Below are 20,412 nucleotides of genomic sequence, written 5' to 3' on the forward strand. Positions count from 1 at the left end.
TTCATATACCTGAATGCTGACAGTTTTGAAAGCAAAGGAAATCAATCTTTCTAATTACCATGGCCATCACCACTGCAATATAACTAAGTATACATGAGTCCAAACTTGGTGTTGATTCAGTTCTTACCCTGACTGACAAATCTTTGCATTTGTGAAGATGCACAGAACATCTTGTAATCGCTGTCCAGACTCTTGTAAGATATTGAGAAACCCAGATCCCATTGGCAAAATCCAAAGAAATTTCAAGAGGACTAAGATTTCACTTGCCATCAGAATATTCTTCTTGATAAAATTTTCATTTTATAGACTTTTTCAATGTTCCATTTCATCTAACTTTTATCATGCAATATGACAAAATACAACATGTATGAGGTCACTTTGTACTTCATCCATCCAGACTGTGCTATATCTGCAGTACACAATCCCTCTGGATGTGTGAAATACATACAGCACACATTTATGTAAAAACAGTAGTTTCTCCTTTTGAGCTTACCTCTGTTAAATCAACAAACTTGTGTCTGATGCTAGGTGTAGACTCAAGAGCTCGTATTTGTTGAATGAGTTCATATCTTTTCCTGTTCTTCTCCTCCTGTTCTTCTAAAGCTTGCCGGAGGAGTTCTCCACTTTCTTCACAAACTTGCTGAACTGAAAGATAAGAATTAATCTCAGTTAGCTGTTTGCCTGTTTTAACAAGTAGTCCATCTGGAGGAAAATTCAAATGCTTTAATGAATAATGATAATAATACTGATCTAAAGGTACTTGAGGGAACAGTCTGGTATTGGTGGGAGGAATCATTAAAGAAACAAATGAGTACTTCCCACCTCCACCATCTATCCTTCCATTCAGCACATAAATGTACTATATACATACACAGACACTTTGAATTACTGCTTTGTAATTTCTGCTCTCATTTGTACCTACTGTTTTATTACTTAATAAAAGGATATTATAAAATAGAAAATATTAATAGTCTTCCAAGCTATGTGTATTCTAGAAATGACTGAATTGCAAAGGCTGGTAGGCTCTGCTAGTCCATTTTGGAGTGACTAACACTCTTTGCCTGCCTCAATCCTTATGAATACAAGTATGGAGATACACAAGCAGAGAAGTCTGCATTTGACAAAAAAGTAGAGTTATTTATATGTGCTGGTTTTAGCTGGAAGGGAAACTGACTGGTTGCAGAACATTAGTGATGTATTTCTCCTGTTTAAAGTAAGAGTAATTCCCATGACAGTAGCTTAGAATTTCTGATCTGCCCATTGCCAGCTGATTCCTGAACTCACATTCATACATTCATGGGAATGTATAGCCTGGGTCTTTCCCTCAATTTCACTTTCTCTCCTGTAAAAATTGTAATTGGCCCACTAAAAGAAAGATGAAGTAGCTTGGGGATATTTAGCATCAGGTCTCATTTTTTCTGGCAATATATATACCTATCTGTTGTTTGTGTTCCTGGATCTTTGCTTTTACTTGCTTTACATTCTTGTGTCCTTCCATGACCTGTTCCACCAGCTCTTTCATTTCTTTCTGTTCCTGTAGACGTTTCTCTGCATACAGGTGCATCAGCTCTGCTTTCTAAATCACAAACAAACAGGTGAACACAACTCCTGATATGTGGTGATCTGAGTGCCTCAAATCACTGAAACAGGGTAAGGACAATTGGATCCAAACTATTACATCATCCACAAAAGTAGTAAAAGAGAATGGCTGGGGACAAGAAAGAGTCCCAGATTTAAGCTCTCCTCTCTGTGTTTTATTTACACATAATTGCCCTGCATGACATTTGTACTGCTGCTTTCCATAATTCCTTCCTACATGTTTCCAAGAGCAGACAGAAGGAGTAATTTCTGGATCTGGTTGTGAGATAGCAAGAAGTGTGCTTAATCTAATATACTGCTCATTGTGTGCCTGCAGGAACTTCTTGGGCCCAAGTCACAGATCTGTAGTGTCAAGTCCACTTTTGGTTACCATGTTCCTTTCTTTGTCAGAGGAAAGGAAGAAGGAGCAGGAAAATTGATTTTCTCAGGTTAGATACCTTGCTGCTCTTCTTGTTTTAGATGGAAGACCAAAGTTTTAAAAGAAGGAAGCAGGTCAGCATGACAGCTGAACATTGGAGAATGTCTGGAGATCTGCATGTGGATGACATGCTCTGCTTATTGATAAGCAAAGGGAGCTATGTGGAATTGGTTGGGTTAGAGCAAGTCTTATTTGCACATCTCCAAATCTATTCATTTTGGGACATTTCTGCTAAAAAAATCCCACATATGCTCTGAAGTGGAAGTGAATATAACAATTGCAATACTTTTGGAATGAGTATGAGCAATTATACTATGTTCAGTTGTACACGTGGGTTCACTTTAAGTTCTTGCTATAGTCTTTCTAAACAAACATGAAGACTCAATGCCAAAAAAGATTGAAAGGTATTATAGGACAGAAAAGGAACTCATTAAGCAAATTTGCCTTTTATAGCATGGTCTTTATGAAAATTTTGTACATTTGTGGTCTCATTTTATGTTGCTGAGACACTGCACTGACATTTGTGAGATGGTCAAGAGACAGGTACTGGCCTACAGGGCATAGCAACAAACTGGAGAAAGAGAAAAGAATGTGATGGTGGCTGTGAAAAATTTAAAATCTGTATTATTTGGTGATTCTTGATCACCTGTTTAGTTTATAAGAAAAGCACTGGGAAAATGTAATGTGAGTTGTGAAAATAACAAAAAGATCTAGTTATGATTTTGAGAAACTGTGATTTGCCAGATTGAAAACAGTGTGAAAATATTTCTTGGCATAAACATGCAGTTTTCCATACAGATGGATCCAAAGAGGGTTGTCTATCTGAATTTTTACCTAAGAGAAATCTAGATGTGTCAGATAGTATGAAGTCAATTGAATTATATCAGTTTAAGAAAACAAATACTTTCATATTTGCAGCTCTCATTTTAACAAGATAAAGAAATCAGTTATATATTGTTGATTTCAATACTAATGGTGCTTAGTATCTCAGTATCTGTTCAAAAAGGATTTGCATAATAACAGAATATAGGGGAGCATTCTTTGACCTTCTGCTTTTATTCAATTTACTTCATAAGTGTTAATCAAATTTAAAAAAAACTTGTAAAAAGTGATTTCATGTATAAGCATTGCTGTATCTGGAAGTTAGAGCCCTCTTTTTTCCTTTGTTTGCAGACTCCAGTGATTAAAGACACTGCAGAGAATTTTACACCTCTAATAGCAGGTATCATCTGTGCTATGATTTGCAGAGATTGGAAATCAGCAAAATTTGAGCCTCCCTCTATGTATTACCTCTTCTCTCAATAGATCAGCTTTCTTCTTATTTTCTTGGGTTACATTCTGATGGGCTAGAACTGCCTCTTCATAACTCAGTTTTCCTTGAAGCTTCCTACACTCTGTTTCAGCCAGCTGATCTTCCAAATCTTTTCCACGCATCTGTTTCTGCCATTCCAAGAATTCAGATGAGTCTCCAGCCCCTTGTTGCAAATTTTCAACTCTGCAAGAGAGAAAAAAGGGAAACACTATTTCAGGGATGTGGCTTTGTAGCCCTGCCTTGGTTTGTAAAGCATTTCCATAGCCTTTGATAGAAAGTGTTTGATCTCTGCAGAGAAAAAAGGCAGTAATCAAAGTCATTTGACAGATATATTTTAATTCCAGTCTAAGAGGTGTTCCTACTATGTGTAAAGCCTGAGAAAGCCAGACTGGAAGAAAGTGCATGAGAGCATGGACCTGAAAGTTTTCAGTAAAACAAAGCCCCAAGAGAGGGCAAACTTTAGCTACGTATAGATTCTCATAAGGAGCAGAGAGAAACAGGTAAAAGGATGTGCATTTTCTCAGAGGACTGCTTTGCTTAGAGGTTGAAAGAACAAATAACTTTCCTCTTTGACAATCTTCTTGTCCACTTTAACACAGAGAACAAAAAACTTCTGCTTAACACTATTTCTATATTGTATTTTGTCAATTAAATAATATTCCTGTAATGAGGCAAAGAAGTATTCAGCTCTTAAACAAAGTCACATCCCTATTTTTTGTGCTCAGCTGAGAGAGAAAAACATAGCAAAACCCTGGGGCAGGCCCATGAAAGTCCTGCAGCAGAGGAGGGAATGAGCCAGTAACTAGGGCAGAGACACAAACATGGAGTGAATTGCCTCTTACTGCTGCTCCCCAATGCATATACATGTGATACATCTATCTCTCTATATATATTTATCTCTTTATATATATATATATATATATATCTGTTTTGTCTTAAATGCAGCTGAAGATTAAAACTCATTAAGATAAAATAGTGTCAAGTTACAGGGAACTATTCCTTTGCTGAGTGGAACAAATTCTGCCAGCTAGAGTGAATAGTAGCATATGTAATAAGGGAGAATCTCAATATATGTGAATAGCTGATAACAGAACCTGAGTGATGTTTAATATCTACCTGCTAAAATCCTGATGCATGAACCAATACTGTTAGGTCCAAAGATCAAATCCAAACTTACACAGTCTATCCAGGACTTAAAATGCTATCAATATTTAGTGCTTAGCCTGCTAAGCCAGGTGGATTAGAAGTAATACTAAAGCAGGATAACATGATATAAGTTTTATCTTTGTGAAGTTTTTTAGTGAAAATGTTATATGATTCTAGCTGTAGAACACAACCTTCAGTGGTCATCCAGGAGTCACCTTTTCCCCAGTAAACATCCTCTGAAAATCTGTGTTGCTGAATAAGGAGGAATCCTTATGTCAGGATTTCTTAGAGTGCTAAATGCACAAAAGGACTTGCAACCTCTTATTACCCCCCTTCCCCACACCCTGGATTCAGTGCTTGTGTTCAAAGACAGCTCTGCTGCAGTGTGACTGTCTAGCACTGGATGGGACTGGAGTGAAGAACTGTGTGAGGAAGAGCTATGGAAAGTCCTGGTTGGTGTGTGTGTAGTTTCTTCCAGGAGACACATTTAAGCCTGGGTTAACAGCCTTGGTCCTTGCCTAAGCTACTCCATAGGTCAGCCTGCACTCAGCCTGGGGCCAGGATGATCCTACCTTCTTGACTTGGCTTCCTGGCTGGACCTTGGCCCAGACTGTTGTAGCACCCTTGGCTGACCCTGCTGCATGTCCCTGAATCTGTCCTGCTGCCTGCCAGGGGACTGTGGAGCTGCTGTCAGTGAGGACACTGTCCCTACATGTCCTCCTGTCCCTCTCAGCTCTTGGCTTACCTTGCTTTAAGCAACAGCACATTCTTAGTGTGCTATATCTTACTGTGATAGAAATGGACAGGTATTTTTATGTACATATAAACAAGTTCAAGTATCAAACTTGGCATGTAGTTGACCACTACATGATAATTTCATCTATCTCCATTTTCTTCATAACCATTGAAGAAAATGGAGATCCATGAAATTATTTGGCTTAATATAGATGCATCTTGTACAAAGGACATAGAAATAGATGTGTATTCAGGTCATTATTTAGTCTGGAGAATTGGAATAAATATAAAAGTGATAGCTGTTGGATTTTGCAAGTGGACACTAGCCAGAATGCTAAATCAGAACACAGTAACACTGTACAGCATCTACACAAAAAGTATTACTTTACTGTAGACTTTTTCTTCAGCCCACTTTAATCCACTTCTCTCTTCCATTGTCAACTGTTTTTATAGAATAGAAAGCCCTACAACAGATCCATAAGTTTAGTTTACCTGGAATTTACTTAATTATTTTTGATGTGGCTCGTATTCTAAATCCAGGGATGAGAAAAGCAATCTTAGGTGGAGTGTGGTCCTACCTTTTGAGCTCCTCTTCCAATTTCCGCTGGTAGAGGGCACCCTCCCTCAAAATAGCTGCTGTGTTCAATTTAATGGGTATATTGTCAATCTGTCAGGAAAGGGAATGTATATTCCATAGTTAGTAATGTAAACCATGAAACAGAGTATAAAAACATCTCGGTGGGTTAAATAAATTGACCCAAGACAGCATAAATTTTGGTTAAAGCATTCATCTAGCGTTAATCTGACATTCACAATGAAATTGCATGCTGTTCATAAACCACTCAAGCTGCTTAAGAAATCAGCAAAGTCCCCCAAGTGGATTATAAATTTGTAATCAGTCTTGGACCATGTCAAATCCTATAGAATGTCTTCACTTCCTTTCATATTTTCCAGTGCTCATATACACTGTGCAAAAGGATTTGATCTGTTTTGGACAAAGACAATAAACTGCCTCTCTGAAAGATGTTCAGTGAGCCAGAACAGAGAAGTAAAACAAAAGTGGCACCTTTCATAGGGAGATGTTGGAAGCATTTTATAAATAATCACTATGACAATGTAGAAGTATTTCCAAGACAACTGGAATCACCCATTGCCATATCCATTTTCTCGACAGTACCACTGAAGAACAGTTCTCAGTGACTTGCAGGCCTTAAGGTGTAACTTGGACTAGATCCTGTGGCTGCTTTGTTAACTCTTCCAAGTATTTTGTTAAGACTGACTCCCAGACAACTTCTAAATAATGAGGGAGGAAAGGATCAATTTCTATGCCAGTTAAAATTGTTCCCTGCACAGGTAGGGTGTTCAGAGAAAATGGGTCACCTTTGCAGACACATGTAAGAGACCTGATCTGAACCAAGGCAAAGCAGTGTTGCAGAAATAAGAACTGGGATCATTCCTGCAGAAAACAAAGCTTGTTAATAACATGTTTGACTTAAATCCAGACAAGTTCTGTGTTCAGAATTCAAACATGTATTTAAATTCCAAATGAAGAACTTAATGAGTAGCTGAGAAAGAGATGCACAGAATCACTCAAGCTACATACTGCAAATATTGTATGCAGAAATATGAACTGAAGTCTCCTGAAATAATAACTGGAAAAAGCATGTGTTATAAATGATATTAATTAGGTAGGTTGAGGATAGCAAACACATTCCATCACCTAGAATTCATTAAGTAAAATTACTGGTTTTACACAGATAGGATATTTTAATGCAAAGAAATTAATTACTTGACAGTTTCTTGACAAAATGATGATAACTTGAAGAATTTAGGAAAACAATCCAAACCAATGTATTTAATTTCTTTTGTTTGACTTACTATGACTTCTTAATGCCCAATGATGTTCTACTTTTTGATCTGCATCTCAACACATCTCAAAGCCTTCTGCATTATATGAACAGTTTATATTTTATTCTTGTACTGTGTAGAAAGCGTTTCCTTAGACATTTTCTGACACATGTAGATGTTTCTATACTTTTGACAGTTTTCTATGTACACAGATTTCATTCTGTATTTACCAACTATAATTTGGATACAGAACTGAAATAAGAATGATTATTTATGGCAATACCTTAAACTTCAGTTTCACAGTTTATTGACCAGAAATCTGACTGACATTGAAACAGAAATATGGCAATAGAGTTGAAATAACTAGGACTGCAAGACATGTGCAGGCAGGTATAAGTAAAATAACTGAATAAATTCTTCTATGTCATATAGTATCAAGGAAGTTCTGAACTTTACTCATCCTTTTCCTGTTGTGAGATATCTTCCCTTTTTTAAAGATGAGAAAATGGAAGTGGGAAAATTACATAGCACTAATTCTTGTGAAAAAATATCATATTCACTATTGCCACCCAATGAACATGCAATAACTCACCAAAACCAATAAATATGTAAAGAGCAAATATGATATGAACAAGAGGCAGACTGAGATAGAGTGATGATGCATTTGTATTGTCTCATTCTCCCAGTGAAAAAGATGAATAAATACTTCGGAACAGCAAGAGAAATAATTGCTGCTGCACATGATATATATCTCTAAAATTCAAAAAGAAAGATTTCAAATACTGTAGGTGTTCTAAAAAGAGGAAAGCAAAATACTAGTTGGTTAAAACATTATATAATTTCATTCATTTGAAGATATAGATATATATATATATATAAATAAAAATTTAATCTATCTTGGATAAGCCATCCTCTTAGGATTTGTCTACTCAGAGAGTGGCACAGGCAGGAAGGCAACAGGAATAGAAAGTATTTTAAAAGTCAATAACAATATGCCTATCTCTGCTTGAAAGTTACAGCAGCATCTTGAATATCAACTAACCAACCTTAAGGCAAATGTGTTTAGACAAGATAAAACTGTTTATGCATCTAGAGGAGATACCAGCAAGTTTTAGAAGTGGCCCTAATCAATGCCAGAGGATGCCAGATCCATATTTTTTTTAATGCAATTTAGGCAGATGGCTTGACTCTTGTTAGTCTGCACTAAAGTTTTGTTATTTTATGTAATCAGAAAGGGCAATGGAATATACAGAGTTTTGAACTGAGCCCACATAATTACAGGTCGTGTGTGTTTGTTTTAACTATGTAAATGTTTCCTGGTTTGGGTTTTTTTCCTCTTTCTTTTTGTGCAAAATGAACTAGGATCTTATTACCTTACTGTAATTTAAATGCTGCTGGACTGTAAGCAAGCAGACTGAGTAGCTGATACCGTTACTAAAGATAACTTCAGTGTGTGACAAATGCCAGACAGGCTTTAGAAGTACTTGCCAGAAGCCCGGTCCCCCAAGTGGAGAATGAATCTTTTCACAGTGTTTATGAGCTGTACCTAAATACATACTTTTAAAGAGTAGGCAGACCTACTCTCAAGATATTTGAGACCACAATACAAGCACAGCTGAAAGTATTCTGTGTAACAACTTGAAACAAATGAAAGGTGCCAGACAGAATGATACAAAACTGAAGATAATCTGTCATGCAGTTATTGCAGAAACAGCAATGTGAAATTTCATGTGGTCCACTGCTAAGGCTGAACCAGCTCTTTTCTCATGTTTACAATTCTCTGACCCCTGAAAATTCTACAAGAGAAGCAATCAGGATAGTGGATTTCATGACCTCAGTATGTGTCTGAAGGAAACAAGGCAAGCACCCAGCCTGATTGTATATTGTGTATCAGACAATCATTAGCTGGAATGATTGCTCAGCATTCTTTAGGATCTCATTTTGAAACAGTGATGTACTGATGCAAGATTCTTCTGCCCTTATGCCAAGTTCTTAAACCAAGGTTTCACAATTCTTTTTTTGCTGGGGACAACTCTCTTTTCATACTATTTTACATAAAATCTTCTCCCTTTGTAACTGAAAATGCTTTTAAGGCAGTATGGTTACATGGTGCAACTGCACAATATTTACCTCAGGGAACCAAAAGGTTTTGATCTCTCTGACCAGTCTCACTCAGGACCTCCACTCACACCATCTGCTCACTGGCCTGGGAGCCCCAGTTAGACTCAGAAATGGGTTTCAGTTTCCATTATGCTGGGAATTTTTCTACTCCAGGATGTCTCTCCATTTCTGTCTCCTGCTGTCAGGGACCTCAGCTGCTGTTGTAGCTTTGTCTCCTGACTGGATTTCTGGATGGACCCCAGACCTGACTTGTTCCCTTGTTTTGTCCAAGGGTGACTTGCTATCAGCAGAACCCATCACTGCCACCAACCTCCTCACATTCAGATGGTGTGTCCTGCATGGTGAGGGCACTGCCTGTGCTTTCATCACCTTTGGCTCCTTATTTCTCTTCCATCATGGAGCAGCCCTGCTCTTGTCACTCCCTGACCATGTCTTTGTGGATTATTAATGGTGCATAGGACAAAATCACAGACCCACAGACCCAATCCATGCCATGCTCCTGGCCAAACACCTTAGTGTAAAATCACAGATTCAAATCAAGTTTCCATCATGACAAGATTTGCGCTTGTGTCAAATTTGCAAGTACATTTGACAACAGTTCCTTAAAGGTTACTCACCTTGCTTTGGATCTTTTGAGCCTTGAACACTGGTTTACTCTCCATACTGTCATGTATGTTCTGTAGTTCAAACAAAAAATACATTATTTCATTTCAGAAACAAATTTTCAATTACTCAGCAAAAGATATTAGCTATTTATCAAAGCTAACATATGAATATTCATCAAATATTCTTTAGAGAGTAAAAAATTCTACATATTTTGGAATTGTAAAATACACAAAAACTTGCTATGTACACCCAACCTAGTGGTAATACAAACACAGAAAGGTAGGTCCAAATATTGACTAAATAATGCTAAGAAGTAACAGTGATTCTTTCTTTGACTATGAAATATTACTTACACATATATATGAATATATTTATCTTTTAACTGAAATAGATACTGAGAGGACAAAATAGGATGTCAAACACACTTCATGGAATTATTAATTAGTGGTAGAATTCTACTGATGCTTATTAATTTAATGATGTTAGCTACAGATACTGATGTGAAACTGTCTGGTATCATGGGGATGAACACAGTGAGTACAATATGCAGCACTGATGTGGAAATGAATATATTACATACATAGATCGGTGACTGAACTGTGAACCAACCAAAGCAAGGATGAATGGGACCATTATTCCCTCAGCTTGGCTGCTCTGTGGCATCAAAGTTAATGGAAAAATAATATGTGGATTTAGAGAAATATTGCCAGTTTGGAGATTTGTTGGAGCAGTTTCACAGAATGGTTGCTTGTCTCAAAATTAGGAAAATTATAAAGCAGCACCAGAAGTATAAGAAAAGGGGATTGTGCATTATGCATACAAAGAGGCAAATGCAGGAATAGGGATGTGAAAAGACACTACAGCTATAAACCATAGCACAAAATTCTTAAGCCCAAATAAACATATTTTTTAAATACTCTAAGATATCTTTAAATACTCCAGTCATATTTCATCTCCCTAATGGGGAATTTTTCAGCATGTGCTTTGCACCCTACCTCTCTCTTTTCAGGCTTGATGGTTGCACACCTGAACTGGTTAGTATTTGCTTCCAGGAGCAGATCCTAAAATTAAAACAATTATCTTAAAGAGTGTGGTACATTTAAATTCTCTAAGAATAATTTTATATCTCAAAAGTCTTATAGCCCCAACTACGATATTCACAGAATCACAGAATGGCTTGGGTTGGAAGAGACCTTAAGGATCATCTGTTCCAAAGCCTCTGCCATAGGCAGAGACACCTCCCACTAGACCAGATTGCTCAGAGTTCCATCCCACCTGGCCTTAAACACTTCCAGGGATGGGACCTTTGCAGATTCTCTGGGCAACCTGTGCCAGGGCCTCACCACCCTCTCAGTAAACAATTTCTTTCTCTCTAATCAAAACCTGCCCTCCTGCAGTTTGAAGCCACCCCTCCTCATCCTGTCACTCCCTGCTCTTGTAAAAAGTCTCTCTCCATCCTTCTTGTGGGCTCTCTTCTGGTACTGGAAGAGCCCAGTGAGGTCACCCTGAAGCCTTCTCTTGTCCAGGCTGAAGAATCCCAATTCTCTCAGCCTTTTTTCATAGGAGAGGTGCTCCATCCCTCTTGGTGGCTTCCTCTGGACTTGCTCCAACAGGTCCGTGTCCTTCCTGTGGTGGGGCCCCAGAGCTGAAGGCAGTGCTGCAGGTGGGCTCTCACCTGAGTGGGGCAGAGGGGCAGAATCCCCTCCCTCACCTGCTGCCCACGGTGCTTTGGATGAGCCCAGGACAGGGAGGTTTCTGGGCTGGGAGTGCCCATGGCTGGGTCACGTCCAGCCTCTCACCCACAGCACCCCCAGGTCCTTCTCAGGGCTGCTCTGGATCTGTTCATCCCCAGCCTGTGCTGTCCCTGGGAGCTGCCCTGACCCAGGAGCAGCACCAGCACCTGGTCTTGTTACAGCCCATGAGGTTGCCATGGGCCACTTGTGGAGCTTGTCCAGGTCCCTGTGGATGAAGTCCTGTCCCTCAGGTGTGTCAGCTGCACATGTGCTGAGGGTGCACTCAATCCCTTCCTCTGTGTCATTAATGGAGATGTGAAACAACACCAGTCCCAAGATGGATTCCAAAAGCTTGACTTAGTATTTACATACATTTTCACTCCTGATTAAAGACATGAAGTAAGCAAGTACTGGTTTTCTGCACAGTTCTGCCAGGATGTATCCTTTGCACAGGACATCAGACCTCTGATAGGCCTGCCCCTATGAAACTTGCTGCTGGTCCAGATACCAGTTTAAAAATATCATAATTATCCATGGCACAACAGTACCATTGACAGGAACTGTTTCCAGACTGCTGACACACAATGGCTTTGGTTTTGAGATCCATTAGAGAATTATGTTCAGGGTATCACTCCACCAGGGGTTGATTCAATAGGCATACCCCTGGCATTAAAGCCAAGTCATTATACAGGGAAGTACAGGCAACCATATTTCTCTTTTTTTTGATATTTATTTTGGTTGCAAACCAAATCTCTAATCAAAGCTGTGAAACACTGACTAGATTTTCTAATGGCTTTCTGGACAGCAGCTGATAACATCAGTGTTTCTGTAAGTGTCTAGAGTGTGGCTTCCAGTGTTCTCATTCCTCACAGATGCTCAGATGTGGTTCTTACAGTTACAGCTTCTGCAAAAATGCTATGAAACAAATGGCATTTTTCATACAAATTTCTGCTAGGACTCATCATTTCAGCTTGTTTAGAAAACAGTCTAGGGAATTGACCTTTGTGAATGCTCTGGATGCCTTTAATAGCATTCCAGAAGTGACAGAAACTGCTGTTATTGTAGCTAAAATTTCTGTAGTGGTTTATCTTTGTTTCATGTATTAATACATTTTCTTTATTGAAGAATGTGGTTGGTTGTTAAGTGATTTGACAGTTGTCATGGCTTTTTGATGGTATAGGCACTGTGATATTTGGCTTTTCTTTCCCAGTTTTTCTAGAAAGTTTTTAACATGCAAATAAGCACACAGACAGATGTGCTTTCCCCACAATATGGAAACTATAAAAGGATAAAAAATAATGTTGTATTGTTTTATAATGAAATATCAAGCATAGATGATGGACCAGCAAAAGGAATGCATAGTCAGAATCTGTCACACATTAAAGCTTTCACCATAGTTTAGGAACAGAATTCAGTGTCCCTTTCACATGGACATGAGGACAGCCAGTAATGAATAGACTTGTACTGGCTAGTAAAAACTAGAGTCAGGCATTTCCAGAATGGGGTGGGAGAGTACTGATAAAAAGGAGCCACATGGCATACCTTTTATCAAATTTATATTGTTGTTTGATTGGATATGGTGACTACAGTGTGGGAATGGAGAAAGAAAGTAGAAATAGGTATTTAAGTAATTCCAAGAAGAAGACAACAATCTGCTTTAACTATGAGCTACCCCATTGAACAAGATTCATGTCAAAGTTCAGATCAAATAGCTAGGTTTGTTTGCATTTTCCAGGCCCTCCCTTCTCCTGCTGTCTTAACACACAGACCATGTACTCTATTTCTTTACAAACCAGGATGACTTCACACTCTCTCAGTCTGCTGAAGAGAATGTATGAAGAATATGGAAGAGTATGAAGTCTGCACAAAAAAGAAATCAGAATCTGCTGGTATTTTAAAACAGTGAATAACACAGTTATTTTTCAGTTATTACAGAAAAACCCCCTCAAAAATACCGAGCTTATTTTGTAATTTGAAGCCTTAACAAATAAGTGAATACCTTATATAACCACATGTCCATGGGACTAGAAGAACCATTGTGAAGAAAAGAAAGTAATCATGTTTCTGCTACTTTATATGGCTGCTTGCAAAATTTCACATATGGCACTTATATTGTGAGTAAAAGGTATTAATAATTGTCCTGGACTATTAATAATAAAGAAGGTGGGAAATGGGTGCTAAAACAGAGTAGAGGATACAAACTTCAGGACTCTAGAGAAAAAGCCATGAGCCATATAGTTGCAAAAGCAGATATATTTCAGATAAAGTTCTAAGATTTGTGAAGATAAAACAATAAAGAAAAAACAGTTTAGAAGAAAGGAAAGGATAGAAGAACAACAAAATATACTTACTTTTGCTTTTTGGATATTTTTTGTTTTGATTTCCTCTAGTTGCTTTCTTTCCTTTGGAGGCTTATAGATGCTTGGAGGAACCTATATTAAAAGGCAAAAATCTCTAGAATAGGGGATATAAAACAGTTCAAGTGACACATTCTTGCAGGCAAAAAAAAGCTCACCCACTTTTACCGCAGAGCAGCAGCAGGTAATTTTTTAAAATATTGATTCTTTTCTATTAGTGCCACTCTAGAAGACAGGGACAGATTCCAATTAGTTGACACTACCCAGCTTTTCAGTTCTGTTCAATATAACATAACCTCTGCTCAAAAGACCAGAAAGAAAGACAATATTGGAAGTAGTACAAGAAAGGCTAAAGCAATAATAAATCCTATAGGTCCTATCAAGGGGAGAAAAATGTTTCCAGAATGGGAACAGTTCTGTTTGGCATTTCATAAACTTGACCTTCACAGCAACAGCAGCCAGATAGGGCAGCTGAATAAAGTTAAGCTGTTGTACTGTGTGTGGTGGTAGGAACAAGTTACAGACTCCAAAGAAGTTCAGGGCAGAGAAATCCTTTGAAGTCTGATAAATACCCAGGAACTTCATTGTAACTGAGGAGGTCTTGGAGCTGAAATTGTGGGACCCTGAGAAGGAAGCTGGAGAACAGCAGCAGATGTTCCATCCCTCTGGTCTTCCCAGAGCTCAGTGTTTAAGCACTGCTGGGAAAAATACATTGGGCAAAATGGGCCTTTGGTTTACCATGGCTGTCCCAATGTCCTTGTAAGGGAAGACCTCTGGAGTTGTGGATTAAATGTTTGGGAGGTAAAGGACTCAGAGTCCTTCCCGCATCAGTCAAAGAGCTGGGAAAGCAATCACACATCAGCTAAAATGACCAGGACAGGACTGGCTGTCAGTTGGATCAGCAGGACACAGACTTCAGGTTGATTTCTGTATTTGCTTGAGCAATAAATTTATCCCAGAGTAAGCTTTGAAAAAAGACTGGATGTCTCCTTGAGAGGAGTGGGTGAGAGAGTCTGACAGTTTACTGGACACCTGCCTAAATATTTATCTTGCTAAAAATGTGCTAGATCAATTAAAAGTTACAGAACTAATGGGGAAAATATATATTCTGTCTTGTACTGGAGGTCAGTTCAAGGAACATGGGAATCCCATCTAGCTGTATTGGACTATATAATGAACTACACTTTGAAAAAATCATGAATCTGATGGACTCTACACTGCCTTTGCTATGCAATATCTTTATCTACAGGTAAAACAAATGCACAAACAGAAGAAGCTAGCAATTAAATGCACTGGTGAGACTGCTCAAGTATTTTTGTGAGCTTTTAAAGTGAAGTAGCAGTGAAAGCATTTCCCAGAAGTATCTAAGAATTTTTATTATGCTTTTATGGATGGAGAAATGAAAGCCCAGATGATTTGCAAAGGGTTCCACAGGCAGTGAGTATCAGTTTATTTCACTCTTCTTCCTACTCATGTGCTTTACCTGCAAACTTCACTCATCTGCCAGAGTAAGCTGAAAAATCTCTCCTCAGAAACTGCTATGCTTATTCCAAGTAATTGAAGGAGGAGCCTTTTCCATCAGCTGTTTCAAAAAAATTCCTTACCTTGTGATTTAGCCCATGGGGATGAGTACCAAGCAGATAGACAGTACAGCAGTTACCCAATTGTTAGAAGAGGATAAAAAGTCACTATAAATAAATCATAAATTACAGCAACAGAGAGATCAAAAAAGGCCAGACTGTACCTAATTAATCCAAATGTGGAAAAGGGGGTTGGGAATAAGAGACACCAAGTTTGCTTTCCCTGCCCAGGCAGTGGTCAGCCTCACATAGCCTGTGGGACATCCCTTAACCAGGGGATTATTTAGGGAGCAGCTACTACAAGATGTTTAAGGGAAAGAAAAATGAATAATTACTTTGAACTTTGGTGCTCATTACCCTTCTATTTTTTAAAGTTACTGTCATAAGATGGACAAGGAAAAGCTAATGCAATGCTATTTTATTATGTGTTTTTATTTTTATAGATAAGATCACAAATATATTGGTGGGTCTGTTATTTGCAAACAGAATCCTCTGTACTGGCTAAATGATTTCACTCAATTATTTTAAACAATCAGTAGCTTCACTCATGAAGCACAGGCTGAAATAATAGAAAAATATCTAAAAAACACATTAAATTTGGCCAAATGGTGTCACAACATCCCAGTGAAGCCTTTTTTTAATATACAACTGGTTTATAGAAAATTTTAAAATAATTGCATAATCTTATCATTTTAGTATAGTGCTGATATTAAAATAATGGATTTTGTTACTCTAGGCCAACATATCCAAGAAAGTTGAATGTGTCTATAATTTGCACGTTATCAGGTTTAGGCACCTGTCTGCATTTGTTTCCTCTGCACACCTCAAGGTAAAGCACTCATTTTTCCTTGTAGAACTGTATTTATGAACGCGTGCATGCACATGGGCACTCTTGTGTCTGCATCCATGTGAATGTGTGCCAAGGCCAGGGGAGACATGAATTTATAACCTTTAGACCAAATATTTGGAATGAATTGTTTTATTATTAAATCTCAAAATTATTTTTTTTTCCTTTTTACTTAGTGTCCTCCATTTTTGATGAACATTTATGATGATAAATGATAATCCTAAACTTCTAGTGCTATGTTATCCCAAGGCCAGTGGGGAATTTTGCAGGGAATGCCCAGACAAAGGCAATAATGATGCATCTGACCCCATGTTCTCAGAAGGCTAATTTATTACTTTATTATACTATATTATAATAAAGAATTCTATACTAAAGAATACTGAAAAGATACTTACTGAATGCTAAAAAGATAATAATGAAAACTCGTGACTCTTTCCAGAGTCCCGACACAGCTTGGCAGCAATTGGCCAAAGAGTGAAAACAACTCACACCAGAATCCAATGAAACAATCACCTGTGGGTAAACAATCTCCAAACACATTCCACATGAGCACAACACAGGACAAGCAAATGAGATAAGAATTGTTTTCCTTTTTGCCTGAGGCTTCTCAGCTCCCCAGGAGAAAAATCCTGGGTGACGGGATTTTTTCAGAGAATGTGAATGCCACAGGGAATCCCATCTCATTATAGGTCACTAGGACAACTGCCCTGCCCTCTGCAATCACCCACAGCCCAGCCCTCCCCGGGAAGGCAGTATGTGCTCAGCACACAGGATGGCAGTGCCATCCCAACTCCTGACCCAGTCTATGTGATACATCTCATCTTGGAAACAAATGCCTGGAATAAAATAATGCTAGAAAGCAATACCTAAAATAATAATCCTGCTAATCAGAATGAACTAATCGCAGCAGAGGCATGCAATAACCTATAGCTCAAATTCCAGGTGCCTCCATATAGTTGTGTACAGCTGTTCCAATGTGGAGCAGTAACTGTGGGTCTTGGCTACAATAGTCCCTGCTGATAAACCATGTGACAAATTCTTTGACAGGTGCATGAGAACCATGAGTAAAAAATTGGTATCTCATAAAATGAACACTTTTGTGAGAAAAGGGATGAGAACATTTCTGCAGCAGATTATAGGATATAACGTGGAAGAGCTTTATTTCTTTGTGTTCCTCTGAATTACAGAGAACCCTCCACCATACAGGAGCCACACTATGGCTGGCTCTCACCCTACTGACCCTCTCCTGCCATGGGAGCTGTGTTTTCAGTCCCTGGTCATTTCAGGATGTAAATTGGTGATACTGGCAACAATGTGGCAAAGTAAAGTGAATCTTAATTAGCTGAGAGAGTTACAGAAATGAATAGAAGATATGTCACTACTACACTAATGGCTTTAGATTCACACAAGTTTTAAATTTGCAAACCTGGCCAGAATGTAAACCAAATTTAGTATAATTCAAACAACACAAATGAACTTCACTAAATGCATCTGCATTAGAGCAAATTTATTCTAAGAGGGGCTGCACAGCATAAAGTTCTAAAATGACAGCAACATGACTCATTCCTATACTGATTAAGTAGTTATTAAATGCAGTTTTTCAGAGCCTGATATTAAGCTGTTTCAATGTAAAAATCCCATTATCTGTATAACACACTACCATTAAATTGCTCTGCCATCCTAAGATGTAAATGGTTTCTAAGAGCTTTCAACACATGTATTATTTAAAACCTGAAGTGCTAATACAAGGTGGCAGATAATGCCCAAATCTATGATTTCTAAGCTCACTTCCCACTGCATTTAAATACAGATTTTGCAGTCTTTATTAAGTTAGTCATAGTAGCTTAATCCCAGATCCTGTTTGCTTTACCCCAGTGAGATAACATCAACTGTGGGTCTCTGATTTGTACCAGTGTAACTAAATCACAATCTGAGACAATAAGTAAAATAACTTAGCATTTCAAAGACAAACCTACTCTCATTTTTACATGAGCAATGAATTTAAACTGAAAGCTTTACATTTAAAGATTCAGCATTAAGACAAATAAAAATAAAATTCCACCTTCAAGGAGGAGCTGCAAACCTAGAGTCCATTTCATTTCCAGTGAAACTGCTTCTCCATTTATTTTAATGAGAATTCTTTTGCAAAAAACCCTAAATTTAGATTAACTCCCCTACCATTTTCTGCAAAAGCATACATGAAATTTAGTGTCTTTCAAAAAATAAACCAACTTACAGGTTGTCTTTTTGGCAGTACTGGCAGAGGTGCTGGTGAAGGTGGAGGAATGGCACGTGGTTTGGGTACAGTCAAATTAAATTCCTTTGGCTGAGTGACTCTCGAAGTCTTGACAGTGGTGGAATGATTACTTAATTTATCTGTGAGCTTTTCAATCAGTTGCTGCACTTTTGGCTGCCACCTTCAAATAAAGCCAGATTTTTCAATTTTATTTTGTTTTTCTCTTTTATACAAACTTACAAACAGTAGATGATGTTGGCATTGGTGGAAATTCTGTAATGCTTTCTGCCATTCAATTTTATTAAAACTAACCTATGAATCTGTACTCAGGATTTAGCTACACTGTGTTATTTCACCTCTTGACAGATGCTGTCCACCCAGATTACTAGTGGTGAAATAGCCACAGTTTTTATGGAATAAACAACTATCTGGCCAGTTGGTTTGGTGGCAGGGCCAGATTAGGGGTCAGAAAAGCAGCTGCTATAGGCTAATTGCACACTTGACATACTTAGATGAAGAGACTGACTATGAGCAAGGGTCTGAGTGCTGCCACATGTACCAACAGAGCACATGCAGATCAATCTTAGAGCACAGGCAGTTCTAACAGAAAAAACAGAAAGATCCAAGGAGTTTGGTTTAATTATCAAATGAGCCCTCACTGAGCCCTGAGGGCAGCCAAAAAGACTTTGATTTCTGTAGCTTTGGGCTTGTATCAAGGTTCAGACTTCTAAGGATTGACAGGAAGATGCAGATTAAAGGTAGAACACAAACAGGATATTACAGTCTAATTACAGTGGCAGCTTCAAGCCAGTTGTTCTTCCTCTGTATATGTTATATCCTTATATATTACACATGCAATGGAGCTTCCCCAGAGCTTAAAAAGCAGATGACAATGAAAACTTACAGTAAATTGTTTATATGACTGTTACTCTGTTACTGTCATTACAGGGTGAGGCTTGCAAGTAACTTATGCAAGTAACGAAGCCCCACTAAAATAAATAAGACTCTTTATATCAACCTCTCTGATATTAGAAAGAGGAACACAAAGACACATTTAAAAGAATTGCAGCCACTGAACTGACTAAATTCATCACTCCATCCTCAGACCCCTGAAGGATGTTTCAAACCCAGTAACCAAATCTGGTCTTGAACATTCTTGTATAACTTACATTTGCCACTTCCAGGCAAAACATGGGTTCAATTACACTGAGTGTAACTGACTGTGAAGGGCAGCTCCATTAAACTTGGTGCTAATGAAACAAACAGTGGCCTAAGCCTCAGCTTGCATGAATGTGTATGTCCAAGAGCTCTGTGGGTATGGATGTGTGTCTCCATACCTCTCTATCTGTAGTTTTATACTTCTCTCTAAACATTTATTATAACCAGAATCACTACAATGGAATATTTTGAATCAAATTCTGACTTCAGATATATCCCTGTGGTCCCTGTAGAACTCAGTGGAATTCAGAGTAGTGCAAGCCAAATATATGTTATATATTTGCTAAAGTGCTAATAAACTACACAGAGTGAAAGGATTATTCTAGGGACTTTGATATGACAGAACCAGATGAAAAACTCCTTTTCAGCTGATACTGTTCATAGCATGTTTTTGTCTAACATTTTTTTGCCATCATCTGGGTTAATCTATACTGCATTGAGAAGGATGTGTGGTTGCAGCCACACTGGTGGAATTTATCTGTTCTGGGTAAAAATGAGAGTAAAAAGTGACCCAGTAGGCTGCAGAGCTACTATTTTTCCACATGAAAATGTTTCAGTTTGGCAAGGGTACAGTTGCTACCATATCACCACCTAACCAATGGGTTGATGAACCTCAGAGCATTTAAGCTGTTTAATGATGCTGCAACTGTGTAAAT

At 38.2% G+C, this 20,412-nt stretch overlaps 1 protein-coding gene across 1 annotated transcript in view; it reads right to left on the minus strand.

Moving 5' to 3' along the window:
* CFAP99 (cilia and flagella associated protein 99) overlaps positions 1-20,412 on the minus strand; it is a 52,790-nt gene that overhangs the window by 9,475 nt on the left and 22,903 nt on the right. Inside the window, exons 6-13 of the mRNA XM_066549221.1 lie at positions 18,539-18,719; positions 13,870-13,950; positions 10,781-10,846; positions 9,797-9,856; positions 5,789-5,877; positions 3,308-3,512; positions 1,435-1,576; positions 494-645 (exon numbers count right to left, since the gene is read on the minus strand). Of these exons, the coding sequence (XP_066405318.1) occupies positions 494-645; positions 1,435-1,576; positions 3,308-3,512; positions 5,789-5,877; positions 9,797-9,856; positions 10,781-10,846; positions 13,870-13,950; positions 18,539-18,719 (976 nt within the window). The remainder of the gene's footprint in view (positions 1-493; positions 646-1,434; positions 1,577-3,307; positions 3,513-5,788; positions 5,878-9,796; positions 9,857-10,780; positions 10,847-13,869; positions 13,951-18,538; positions 18,720-20,412) is intronic.

This window comes from Molothrus aeneus, chromosome 4 (assembly GCF_037042795.1).
Source record: "Molothrus aeneus isolate 106 chromosome 4, BPBGC_Maene_1.0, whole genome shotgun sequence".
Taxonomy (NCBI): Eukaryota; Metazoa; Chordata; class Aves; order Passeriformes; family Icteridae; genus Molothrus; species Molothrus aeneus.